Source organism: Denticeps clupeoides, chromosome 1 (assembly GCF_900700375.1).
Source record: "Denticeps clupeoides chromosome 1, fDenClu1.1, whole genome shotgun sequence".
Taxonomy (NCBI): domain Eukaryota; kingdom Metazoa; phylum Chordata; class Actinopteri; order Clupeiformes; family Denticipitidae; genus Denticeps; species Denticeps clupeoides.
This window is the reverse complement of record NC_041707.1, coordinates 39,898,154-39,912,283: the sequence shown is the minus strand read 5'-3', so window position 1 is coordinate 39,912,283 and position 14,130 is coordinate 39,898,154. Positions and strand designations below refer to the sequence as shown.

The following is a 14,130-nucleotide window of genomic DNA, read 5'->3' as shown; positions in this document are numbered from 1 at the left end:
CTGTGCCCAGACCCACAAGGCAGTATGGTCATTGTTCCCATCATCCAGACACGAGACAGTATCAAGTGATGCAACAACTTGTTTATTTCCTGCTTGATCTCTTATTTTAGGCACTGTAAACAATCTATTTTGTGTGTTTATATATAGGCGTCTTTCATGTTGTGACAGTAGGTGGTATATTACACAATTTGATATTTGAATGGTACAAATGGAGAAAGGGTTTACTCACTGAACTGCTCTTGAAGAACATAGATCTCCAAGAATTATTGGAAGTCCTCTCAGGACAAGGCATCTAATGGCTGTTGGCTCTGTGCTCTGCAAAGTGGTATAAAACACACTTGAATGTAGAACAAAGGAAATAAATCTTATATCAGTTTATTTGTCCATATAGAGAAATACCACAAGAGAACAGTTTATGTATTGAACTAACCATCAATACCATTATGAGAAGAAAAGAGAAATATGAACCCACCGTTGTGTTGTAGCAGGTCAGCTAATTGCTTTTCTATCCGACCTGTCTTCCTCTTGAAATTTCCATCAAAATTGGACACAACCCATCAAGAACACCAAAGAACTATTCTTTAAAATTTCTACCAACAATCCTGTTAAACTCCAGGTAAACCTGAAAAATATTAAATATGCTCAGTTTTGATATTCAGGCAGAGTTATTTATAACACAAATAAACCTCTCTGAACATCATGTATGTAAAACAAATAAGAAAAAAAATACATTAAAGGACACATCCACAAACCTGGTTTTCAGTCAAAAAAGCACTGGCCAGCGTTGGATCATCTGGTTGATGTCAGGCTCATCCTTTACAACCTCCTCTCGTCTAAGAACAAACATGATTCCTGATGCAAGCAAGGAAAGGGCTTAGTTCCTTCTTGCATAAGTTCCATATTTTAGCCTGTAACGTTTAAAAAACTGTGCTCTTCTCGCAGATAGTACTTGCATTTCCAAAGCATATTAAAGTGGCTTTAAACAAAACTAGTAGTGCAAAAAAAAAAACTGGCATATGTTGAAAGTGGGTGTTTACTTTTTCAAACCTACATTGAAATAATTTGAATTCTTCAAAACTGTATGTAGAGAAGTAGAGAGCTACTCTAAAAACACAATGCTGCAAGTATCAAATGCTCACTGTTCCCTTAAGATGACCTCATAATTAAATGCATGTTTCAAACTACAAATGTTCCAGCAGTTTCTAATTTGAATAGAGAAAACAACTCACCTTGTTCATCCACAAAATGGTTCTCGTTGCAGCAAGCAAAACTCCTTTAAAAAAAAAAGTCCAAACTTGAGGGAAACAGACAAATGTAGACAGAAAGGTATACTTCTAAAATACAACATTAAACCCCAAAACCCCCTTTCACGTTGTATATGCAAAATAAAGCTTACCTATCTCCGTGTGAGTGAGTACACACAAATTGCTGGCCCCAATGCAGTCGCAAGATATTAAGCATTGTTAGCATAGCAAGTGTTAGTTAGCAAGAAAAAAATTCTCCTCTGTCCTTCTACCCGCAGCTTTTGCCTCAGAATTTTTTTCCCGCCCGTCTCCTAACCCCGCGGCTTTCGCTCATAAAATAATTTTTATGTTTTTTTTTTCGCCCTTCAGAAAATTTTTTTTTTCGCCCCTCAGAAACTAAAGACGGTGCAAAGACAATGGCGGCTTCTCTCACTGATGTCCCAGGTAGTTGACGTGACGTGCGTGCTCTCTTTCAGGTCCGCGTTCCCAACCCAGCACCGCTGGGTTACAGATCGAGACCGATTTTCAACCCAAATTGGGTTAAATCAACCCAACAACAGACTCAACCCAGCATTTGGGTTGAAAAAACAACCCAGCGTTTTTTAGAGTGTACTAACCATCTTGGTCATGGCAGGGGTTGGGATGACCTTTGAGGCATGGGTGCTTATCAGCTCAGCTGTCCCCGTCCACACAAGAACACTTTTCTCTAAAACCAGTCTTTGGTTTCCAAAAAAACCTACTGTAGAAGATGTAGAAAATGTCCAGAACGCTGTAACTCCCCGCTGTCCTTGGTTGTCATATAGTTCTCCTCCGCGGTGAGTCAAACACGTCGTTGTTCTCCAGCCGTGTCTCTTCATTAAGAAACATGCACCATAGTTGCTTTGTGATGTTCTGCAGCTACTGAAGAACAACCACAAATGCGTTATCCGCCATTGTTGCATGTATGACGTGTCTGGGGTTATAGGTCATGTCGGAGGTTGGATTAATACGTCAGAGTTTTTGCAACAAAAAAAAATGCTTTGGTTCCCGTGAAATAGACACAATGGCAGATTGGATTGAAATGTTCTCGTTCTAGAGAAAAAAACTTTTCTGGTGGACTTGGACGGGGCCTAAATCACCAGCTGTCACTTCATCACGCCCTGTCTACCATCTCCCACCCCCAGATGCAGGAGGAAGTCTCACGGCTTTGAATCAGTGCACCGGCAGAAGACCCGACCCCCCCCCCTCCTGCTCCTCTCCGAACAAAGCGCGATTCCCGGCAGAGCCTCGCGCATATGATAATAAAACACTCCGCGTGAAGGTTAATAGGCCTTCGAGGCGGTTGCCTGGCGCCTGCATTAGTGATGTCCCCGCTTTGTGGTTGCCAACTGGGGGGCTAGATTGGAGTTTGATTGCCGTTGCGTCACTGATGAAGCCAGGAGAGAGGCGTTTTGTTTTAAGGGGCTTTATTGGGCTCTGAGAGGCTAATAAATTCCCGGGCGGGGGCCCTTCCATGAATCATGTTCGTCATTAGTCTCATTAATGACCATTGCAAGATGAGCGTTTAGACTCTGGATACAGTTTCATGCGGCCGAGCGCTGGCTCAATGTGTGTTTCTTCCATTGTAAGCATTCCCAGCGCAGCCATTATGGCAAAAAAAATATTATAACAAGACAAGCACCAGCAAACAAGCAAGTGCCTTTGCACGCTGCTCGCATTTTACACCAGCACCAGCCGGGTTTGGTTGATTTCTGTGGCAAGACGTCAAGGGAAGATAACATATGCATGCTTTTTTTAAAAAGGGAAAAATCGTCATCACCCCGTGTCCTTCTCGGACACTGGATGCCGAGTGGGGACCCTACAGGCTGTGCAGACAAACACACCCACACCTATGGACAATTCAGAGTCGCCACTTCGCACACACAAGGTCCCAGTGGGGATTTGAACTCACAACCTTGAAGGGGTGACGTTACACATTACTACCTTTTACTATTTACAATTTTATCTTAGATTAATTCCTGTCTAAAAAGCAAAGAAACACTATCTTTTTATATACAATTCTTCGGGATGCATCCAGGGCGCTATTGAATTGGCCATTAAGCATTTACTTAAGATGGATTACGACTGCTTGAAAAAGATTATCTTACATATTATCTTATATATTCTTATCTCTGATGGGTTCCATCAGATGTGGTCCTCGGTTCTCCCATGTTTATTGCTTGATCTTTTCGTGGTGATTTCTCTTTTGTCATTTGATTAATTTCTTTGAATATCTTTTGGGGAGAATGTTTTTTTCCACTGTACAGCAAAATTCAACAGTAAATGACAGTTTTTTTTTACAGTAACGCATTTTTTATATTCATTTACACATCTCTCAGAGGGTCTCTTCAAAAGAATACGCCAGATGCACTAACGTTGGCAATAGTGGCTTTCCTAGAGTGGCAGGTGCGACAGAGAGGCCTGGGTTTTTTTTTGGATCCTTCCATTGTCCAAAGACATGCTGGTTAGCTGAACTGGCAATGCCAGCTGATTGGCCCTGGTGAAACGACTGCAATATAAAACGTACGTAGTGTGACACAGAGGCACATGGTACGGTCACCTGACTGGCTGCCCTCTCCCCTTGCTTTTTGGGACTTTTTCCATTACCATATCGATTAAAGCCAGGGATCGGTGGGTCAGGGCCACACCTGCAGTGCATTCGGGAAGTATTCACAGCGCATCACTTTTTCCACATTTTGTAATATTATAGTATTATTCCAAAACTGATTAAATGATTTTTTTCGTAAAAATACAAAAGGTTTACTTGAGGTTTTGGCCAATTTATTAAAAATTAAAAAAACAGAAATCACATGAATTGAATCCATTTTGGAGTAAGGCTGTAACATAAGAAATCGTGGAAAAAGCGATGTGCTGTGAATACTCTCCGGGTGAACTGTACATGTGCTCGTATCTGTCAGACACAGTAGGATAGTGTGTGTTTTGGAAGGAGCAGGTACCTGTGCCGCTGGGTTTCCATTGCTTCTTTGTACCCAGTTCCCCGCTGTTCCAATCTCCTCAGATCTTTAAACCTGGCCTAGGCAGTACATGGAACATACCAACAAAGGCATCTCCTACTTTTACTCCTAAATATGAGTACTGGAGAACCAAGGTCCTGCTTAACCACTCAGAGCATTTTACGGACATTTCAGGATGGAACGTAAACCATTTTGAAGTGTTTTTGATCTTGTGGCCTCAGCAAATGTCCCTTGGAGATGGGTAAATGCTACCCTCCACCAGAAGCTGGGCTGCGGCAGCTTCGGGGATTAGGCCTTAATTGGAAGTGACAGAGGGCTCGGGAGTGGGGCAGGTAACAGATGAAAGCTGGAGAGAGTTCCTCTCATTTGGGCATCGCAGAGCGGGTAAATGTCAAGGCAACAAAAGGCCAGACACGCGCACCAAGGGACTTCTTGACTTGGAGGAGAAGTCTGCTAACCTTTTGTCTCCCGTCCGGGTTCATTTCCATCGGAGATGAAGAAAGTCCGCAGTAGCTTCCCAAACAATGAAGACGGGGACACAAATGTGTAAATGTGTCCCGGTTTTGGCCAGAAATCTGCAGTGACAACTAGTAGTAGCAGTAAAGTGAAGTGATTGTCACTTGTGACACACAGGAGCACAGCACATGGTGCACACAGTGAAATTTGTCCTCTGCATTTAACCCATCACCCTGAGTGAGCAGTGGGCAGCCATGACAGGCGCCCGGGGAGCAGTGTGAGCAACCTTCTGATCACGGTGCTGCTTCCTTAACTGCTAGGCCACCACTGCCCCTAAGGGGCATTTCCTCCAGCCGTCCACATGCATTCGCCCGCTCAGCTCCGCGCTTGCCAGTCAGATGCTAGTTATTGCGTTTCGAGACTAATGGCCTCATTCACATTCAATCAGGACTCCTGCGACACCTCCTGGGGCCAGCAGAGCGGGGTGGCATGAAAATAAGCATCCGGCCCTCTGTGATGTATTGATGCAATCCTAATGCATTGGTTTTTTATATTGAACAAATTGTTGGATGGGGAGTCCTGTTATGATATATATAGGAATGAATGAATAAATAATTTGGTTAATAAAAGGTGTGAGGAAACTGAATAGTCAATGCCTGGGGTTCGTGAAGTGGAAACTGCAGGGTGGCAAAACGATTAAAGACTAGAACAAACGCTGAGAAAGCGACGGTTCCAAATGCATCTGGATGGTTCTACTTGGCGGTTCCTAAGGCTTGACTCCATTTAGAAGGTGTTTTAACTCATCAGGGAGCCCTACCAGTGTAGAAAAAAAAGAATTGTGATTAATTATGGATTATATTAGGTTTAGGTGGGATGATCACTGCTCCCCCTAGTAGATCAGGAGAACCAATGAAATATTTTGGTTAATTAGTAGCTACTTTTTTTTTCTATAAGACTGAAAATTAACATACATAAATCAATCAAATGAAAACATGAATCATTTGACATATAGTACCTTCTCCACAGCCATATTAGATTTTTTGCAAGCTTTAAAAGTTAACAACACCATTGTAGGGCTTATTGGATATTCACCATTCATCCATCGTGGAACAGTATCTTCTCACCATGAATCCCGTTCGACTCCCACACTTGGCCACAAGCACTAAGAAGTATAGTTTAAACCAAAGCTTGAAATTTTTTATATTGTGCGAGAGAGGGAAATGGAGGATAAAAAAAAAAGAGGTAAAGTAAGTATGGATAAAACATAATTAGAGCATTTCTCACCACCAATGCCTTGTGGCCACGGCGACCTAAACCTGGTTTCGCTGGGACATTAGGGGCCATAATTGAGTTGGGTAGAACTGGAGTGATGACAGGGCGAGGGAACGCTGACACAACAGACGTGGATGAAGTAACGATGAACTCTGGGCTGCAACCAAAACTTTGACTTCTGTCAAATCCTGTTCATTCATAACAGAACTTACGATGATATGCAGGCTAAGTAATGACATTTTGTTAAAAGATTGTTGTGCCTAGAGTGACATTAGTCTTTTCACCTAATATTGATTGAAGTCGGTTAAAATAATGATTATGGTCATTATTGCTAAATTATTACACTGGCCAGAGTTTATAAGACTATTTAATTACATTTTTCACGTTCAGTAGGTAAAACTGACACTAATTAGTGTTAAATGTCAGTGACTCCGCCCCTTCCCAGGTAACAAGCCCATATGGGTGATACACAGGTACCAGACAGGTGGTCCATATCAGACCCGTCTTCATATGAACCCAAGAACCCAGATGCGGAGCGAGAGTCGCCCCTGATTTTTCCTGGCGGCATGAAGAAAATTGGAGTGAGTTTCACATTTACTGGAGTAAAATTTGTTCCTTGGGTCGTCTTCGTTTCAGCTGAAGTTCGTCGTCCACAAAGATCACTGCTGTTTTCGCCAGCTTTGGTCGCGCCTTTTGTCTTCTTCTATTTTTTTTTTTCAAACGTCGTGTCGGCCTCGAGGCTTTCGCTTCTGCCAGATGAGATCGGATTACGCAAGACCGCTTTTGTTCAAGCAGATGGCGAAGCGGGCCGCACACAGACGTGTAGTAATCAGATGGCCAGAAAATGCTCTTCTGCCCGTTGACTGGAGTCCAGAGTGAGTTGGTGACACTTCCCCGTTAAGGCCCTCAGCCAGTCACGCAAGATCTTGCACGTCCAAGAAGTTTTACACGTCCTTCTTTTTTCGGTCAGCTTCAGTTGACCTTGGTGTTGTCGACTTGAGGGTGTGACACCCTGAGGTACCTGCAAGCCTAGAACCACGTCCGTGACAAGAGGGTAACAGTACGGAATGGTTCTTCTACACCGCTCTTCTTTTGAGGCTTTCAGTTGGAAAAGGTCTGGTTGATCAGCCAATCGTCTAAAAATGAAGCAGGAATTAGTGGGACTAGACGTTCCCCCAAATCATTAAAAATGTGAAGTGAAGTGATTGTCACATTGTCACATGTGATACACAGCGTCAGAGACGCTTTACTTTAGCCCAAACTTTGGTACTTTCACAAGCTTTTTTTTTTTTTGAAGCATCAGGCTGTTCAAGAATTATTCGTAACATTTATGCCCTGTTTGGACTTTTCCAGTTTTGTTCTTTTTCCTCCGAAAAAATTGACCACCACTGAGCATGAATTTGTTTTCAGACGAGCTGGGGGGGCCGAACCCGGCAGGCTCTCGTTTTTTTTGGGGGGGGGGTCATCAATTACAATGTAGTGGGTGAAATTTTCTCATCAGCATCGCTCAGTTTGCTCCTTCCGAGGCGACGCCGCAGCGAATGGGAACGTCTCGCTGGGTTCCTGAGTGTCCTGCATGGCTCGAGGAGAGGACAGGATGACGATGGGGGGCCAATCAGGGGAGCCGCAAACCTGCCGTTGAAGCCCGCAGGACGATTCTGTGACCCCTGCTGGGACAAAAGGGCTTTCAGAGCTTTGATATCTGACCGACTGAAGTTTCATTTCTCTGTTTTATGCCCAGAGCTGAGGACTATTGATTTGGGGCAGAAATGGACTTCCATTTTGTTTTTTAGAATAATATGTTTTGGCCCAATAGATGTCCATCAAAGCACATCATCAATGGACAACTTCTAACTCTAACTAAGAAAAAAGAATTCTAGTTGTTTTTAATGTTTTTCTTTCATTGGTAATGTTGTGTTATGTAACCTTATATTCTAACAAGATAAAATGAATATATGGATTAATGAAGGGTTTCAAGGTGATTTTTAACCTGCTATGGTTCACCCCGGGTCTATTTGAATCTAACCCGAACCATAAGGGACCATAGGACCTTTATCAGTCAGTAATCGAGGAAATATAAAAGCCAAGGTTTTCTATTGGTTAGAGTAAAACTGTTCATGTAAATACAACAAACACCATTTGACATTATAATGGGACGTCATCCGGGACAACGGCAATTACATCATGTCTACAGTTTTATTTCTGTAGTCATTATCAAATATTGGCTAATTTCGCTTATGGTAAGATAATTTGCGGCCATTTAAAAGACAACCTGTACATAGCTACATCCCCGGCAAAACCGTGCGTATTCTCGCTGTTACCGACCCGCACAGAAAAACGTTTTCAGGCGACCTTGAGATGCCGAGGAGAGAAAAATCTCTCTCTCTCTTGATATACATACATACGTACATACATACATACACACACACACACACACATATATATATATATGTATGTATAAGTTGCAATATTATTATCATATTATTATAACCATGGCATGATCGTGTTGCTCTAATTCCATTGGTTCTTGTGATTCGCTGTCAGTTTTTGTCAATTGTCCTTCGCTTTGCTCGATCGCCCAGGGTAACAATGACATTTGAAGAATTTGCACGTTTTGGAGCAGCGGAGCAACTCTCTACGTAATAGAAAATGTAAAAAAATGACAATAGACATTGTTCTTTCACACCAGGGCCCATTTCTCCCTCCTCCGAAATGAGCTGACGAGCCCATGTCATCCGATTAAGGGCTCGGCAGTCGCCGGGGGGTGCGGTGGTGACTCAGCGGCACGTCGGCACATTCGCACCCCTCACCGCGCCCCCCCGGGGGCGGGACCACTGACATAATCGCCACTAATGAGATGTTGCCGCTCGGCGGAGGCGCTTCTGGCTGGGACGAGCCCCGGAGTGCATTTCTGTCTCTTGAAAAGTGTGGGGTTTTTTTTGTTGTTGTTGCCGTCGCTCTTTTTGTCTCTTTTTTCCATCCTGAAACTTCCACACTCGCAAAAAACGAGGTCAGAGGTCACAATTTGCAGCGCCCGCATCCTCACTGCGGCGACGCTGCCTTGTTCTTCTGCTGCTCGAGTCTCGGCAACCCCTCCTCCCGCCCCAGGGCATGCTGGGTGCCCACTTTATGGGCCGTCTCCGTGGCGGTGATGTCAATCTGGGCGTATTTTGACGAACCTCTGCCTGAAGCGGAAACAAAGTGTGTTATGTTTGCAGAAAAAAAAAAAAAAAAACTAATGGCCCACGTTCGTCTGCATATTCATATTCATAATAATGAAAAGCTGCCCTCCTCGTAACCCTTGAAAGCACCATAATGGCTTTCGCATTCTCTGCGCCATCTTAACGGGGGAGCAAAGGCGCCTTTTTTTTTTCTGGCGGCGAGGACAGGCCATTAGCGGGGCGAGCTTGCAGCGGCATGGCGGTCGTTCAGGGGCCGACGGTACACTGGCAAAGCTGGGCCCACGGAGAGAGGCAGACCGGCGAATCGGTGACACAGCCAATTAACCCCGCCCCCCACTCGTACGAAGCCCGGACGCAGCTAATGGACAATTACACAAAAAATAAAAATAAATACTGATTAAGTCTCACTGTCGCATCCGCGACCCCGAAAGACGTGGCATGACCCCCGTCTCCCCAGAGAACGTTAGAGCTGACAATCACAAAAAAAAACCACGGTAACAGGTTTATAATAACCAAAAGACCACATTTTTACCATCAGACAACACAATTCACGACTGGTCATTTAGAAAATGGATTCCTTCATTTATGCGTTAGTCCTTAGACTATATGGGGATGATTCTGGCTGGTGGAAATCTGAAATCTTGTACCTCAGAACTGTTGTATAAAAGTATATGGTTTTTCAAATGTATTTTCTATGCAATTAAATGCGATCGTTATTAGCGATAGTGGGTTTGCAATCAAAATCCGCAACGAAAGGACGTCCTGTGTGGGACTAATCCATTTAGCCCAAAATATGACACGTCCCAGCTAATACGCTACAGGCAACTGGCATATCAGCATCAGCATGATGATTCTTAATACTGCCTTGTAAAGTGTAACATGTCCATTATTCATTTTTAAAATACAGTTTATCCAATTGTGACCCTCTTTTGGAATTAAATTACAAAACGTTTATTTCTTCACAGAACAATAATGTGAAGAAGTGACAGAAAATTACTGGCAGCAAGCGGATTAAACGAAATATTGTACATTAAGGTATCCTGCGCATCGATCGATATTGATTGCTGGCTACAGAGTGGCCCAAAGCGCATACATATCCCCACGGTTGCAAGAAGATGCAGTGCTGGCCTCCTCATTCAAGTCAAAGTCGACTTTATTGTCATCTCAACCATATACGAGTACGCAGAGAGACGAGATTCGGGGATTCACGTTGGACATTTATGACACAGTGCAGGTCGAGACAAACCAGATTCCCAGACAAACCAGGTTACCTCGGACGGCCCCGCTGGGTTCCTGCAGCTCCAGCTCCATGTAGTTGAGCTGCTTCTTGGACGTGGGGCTGACGGGAATATTAACGTAGGTCAGCCCGTCCCCCCGGGGCCTTTCCAACGACACGCCGCCTGGGAACGCAGACGAAGGGATCACGGAGAAGCAGATTTCACATTTTAAACCAGACGGAAAATGTAAAACGGATGAATTAAAATTACAGTATTTACAAAAACAAACCTTTAAAATGGAAATGGAAAAAAAAAATTAAGAATTAATGCAAGAATTCTCAAGATTGCACTATAATAAATGAACAGGACACGTGAAAGTGAAACCTGAGGTCATGCATTTTGAGCTAAGCAGAAAGGTCAGACAAGAGGTCACGATCAAGTCCGTTTCTTTTGACTGTTGCCATGGTGATTGTTGCCATTACACCAGCCCTGGCCTTCTGAAAGTGAAAGTGGACTAAAGGCCCGACTGAGCAGACATTAACCAACCGAGGGGAAGACAGGGGGAGAGACAGGGCGGTAGTAGCCTAGCGGGTAACACACTCGCCTATGACCCAGAAGACCCAGGTTCAAATCCCACTTACTACCATCGTGTCCCTGAGCAGGACACTTAACCCAGAGTGTCTCCAGGGGGGCTGTCCCTGTAACTACTGATCGTAAGTCGCTCTGGATAAGGGTAAATGCACTGAGAGTGCGAGACAGAGATGCACAGAGCCGCGAGGAAAGGTGGGGGGGAACCGGCATGCCAAGATCTCGAGGGTCCTGGCTACAGATTTACTCATTTCAGTTTTTAGTTGCGTAAAGATAGTTTTCAGTCGCTTTCACACTCGGGATACACACAAGGACCTTGCATTTATCCCACAAGTAATCCGGAAATTCATGGAGAGACACAGGAAACAGAATAATGACTAAACGCGTCTATTTTTCCATCAACAATGAATTTTACTACGGGTATAATTTTACTAGAGTTTTTGATCGTAAATTTCGATGACTTCTACTGACCAGCCATAGCCATGAGTTCGCTAAAGGGCGAGTGTTTGGTCGCATAGCACAGAAATGCGATCATTTCACAAAAGTTTTATATGAACACTTGTTGTGAACAAGAGGAGAAGACAATGGTCGCCTTGTCCCTCGGAACGATTACATCGCGCCTGTGGCGCCCAGAGCCTCGTGTGGGGGGCCATCGCGGCCGTGAATGATGGAGACGGGGCCACTGGGCGACAGCCACAACCAGCAGGTGTGGGTGCTAAGTGACGACCCAGACGAGAACGTGGGCGGCCCTTTTTATGCACTGGGTCCCCCCCCGGAGGCACGACTGTCCCCTCAGCTTCGCGTCACATTACTGCCAGCACTGAGCACATATCCATGTCCCGTGGGTGTCTGTAAAAGCGTGGCACCCATTATATAACAACACCGGGCCACAAAAACGGCCGCCAGGGCTGCACACGCGTGTCGGCGGGTAAATCAGGGGCGACTCTTGCTCCTCGTTTTGGGTTCATATTAAGATGGGGCTGGAAAAAGGGACGTAAAATTTTTATGTTTCCAACAAAACACCTCAGAGTTAATAGAAAATAACTTGATCGTGTAAAAATAACCTGTTTGGACGTGGATTCACTGGCAAATAATTGATCAACTTAAGTGAAAGTGATTGTAAGACACTGCAGCACAGCACACGGTGCACACGGTGAAACGTGTCCTCTGTATTTAACCGTCACCCATGACAGGCGCCCGGGGAGCAGTGTGTGGGAACGGCGCTTTGCTCAGTGGCACCTTGTCGGATCGAGATTCGAACCGGCAGCCTTTTGATCACGGGGCCGTTTTTTGCTCTGATCTGTTCATTTTATGACGTGTATTGTGAAGAATGCGGGGTTTTGGTTTTGGTTTGGTTTGGTCTGAGTGAAACAACGACCAGGCCGAGGCAGAGCGGCACCCCACTCCCCACCTCCGAGCACTGTCCATTAGCGCGAGACCTCTCACTGAGCCCACCCCCCCCGGTGAAAGGGTCAACGGTAAGCCACTTTGCCCTCCCTTCGCATCTGGCACTTCTCTGCCAACGGCAGACACACCCACACATCAATGAAGCCTGCTCGTCTGGAGCAAGAATACTTCAGAGGAAAAAAGTGCTGTAGAAAGAGTAGAGTTCACTACAAATCAGGATATTATGAAAAAAAACAACAAAAAAAAAATGAACAATAAAAACTTAAAAAAAAGGATGTGGTAAAAGTTCACCTTCTGGATCCGGATAAGGAATCTTCTGCACACCATGGCTGCTCATGAGCTCGTACTTGCTCCTCACTTCAGACTGCAAGACAGAGGAACACTGACTAGGACGACGGGTTTCATGTGTGTTTACATGGACATGGATATTCTGCTTAATAATAAGAGGATTATTGTTGACATTTATATCAAAACAGACTGAAGAAGAACAATAGAAAAATGTCTATACGATATGAAGAATTAAAGAAACAGTTGAAAACCCAATTGTTTAAAAAGTATTTCAAATGAGTCCAACACTAACACACACACACACACACACACACACTCACAAAAAACAAAAATAATAATAATCATTTCTTTCTTTTCACACTTTCTTTTCCTGACAAGTTGGGCCTTATCAGGGCTCTTAGTATGTCTCAAGCCCATTGATACATACTGTATGTGATTTTGGGCTATATAAGAAATAAATGTTGTTGTTGTTTTATAAACTGAAAATCTATAGAAACTGAATGAGAATTGCTGGTGTAAGTCGCTTTGGATAAAAGCATCTGCTAAATAAAGTAAAGTAAAACTGCAACAATAGGAAACAATAAAAAAAAAAAAAGACGTTTAGCTGGACGTGGGGACCCAGCGGACGTGTGACACGGGGAACTCGGACCCGCCTAATTGCCGAAGGCCCCGTCCACACGAGAACGCTCCTCTCTGCAACAGCCATGAGCGTTGTTGTGGGTACGACGCGTTTGGGGTTATAGGTCACGTTGGAGGTTGGGCTGATTGGCCCCTCCACACAGATACGTTTCCCGCGTTCTACGCTCTGGTCACCAGCGGCGACAGACATTTCGTTTCACTACTGAACAGCCGACTAGAGTCTAATGGAAAACATGAATCAGTTGTGATTCTTTTGCATCTGAGGACTGCGCGGTGAGTTGTCAACTCCTCCGGTGACATATCACGTCCCCTCCGGCGCTGTCTCCAGCGAGCCGGAGGCGTGAGAGGGAGGCTGGGTGAGAAAAGGAGGAGATATAAATAGCGTGGCGAGAGGCTTCTTATTAGTGCCACTTGATGAGAGGCATGATGGAAGGACGCCGTTGTTGGACCGCTTTAGTCTACCGTGTGTGGACGAGGCCGGTAGACTCCGTGTAATTATTTCCTCTTTCTGTCCCTGTCCCCACCCCTCCCCTCCTCGAGCTCGGCTGGACGGTTTGACGGGGAATTTACGACCATATATGGGATTTGTTTGATGCGGCGGAGAAAGTGCGGACGCCTGTTTTGATACGGTCTCCTTGGCGACGCTAACGGGATTATGGCATCACACTCGTGCTTGCCTCTCTGCCCTACCTCCGAAATCCTGCTTGGCACCCGGGCCTCCGTAATCTGGAAGGCTGGGTCCTCGGCTCCGCGGCGCCCCTCCTGCACACTCCCGTCTAAGGAGAGAGGAGAAGAAAGAGGGAATGAAGTCCTTCAAACCCCAAACCCCAACGCAGCAAAGAAA

At 44.8% G+C, this 14,130-nt stretch overlaps 1 protein-coding gene across 2 annotated transcripts in view; it reads right to left on the bottom strand.

Moving 5' to 3' along the window:
• Window positions 1-8,065: 8,065 nt before the first annotated feature.
• dok7a (docking protein 7a) overlaps window positions 8,066-14,130 on the bottom strand; it is a 31,757-nt gene continuing 25,692 nt past the window's right edge. The window contains exons 10-13 of one of the 2 annotated variants that reach the window (XM_028984980.1): window positions 13,977-14,062; window positions 12,651-12,723; window positions 10,419-10,547; window positions 8,066-9,150 (exon numbers count right to left, since the gene is read on the bottom strand). In XM_028984980.1, coding sequence (XP_028840813.1) covers window positions 9,008-9,150; window positions 10,419-10,547; window positions 12,651-12,723; window positions 13,977-14,062 — 431 coding nt within the window. In that variant the 3' untranslated portion in view covers window positions 8,066-9,007. The remainder of the gene's footprint in view (window positions 9,151-10,418; window positions 10,548-12,650; window positions 12,724-13,976; window positions 14,063-14,130) is intronic. The other variant, XM_028984988.1, reaches the window with a different exon arrangement.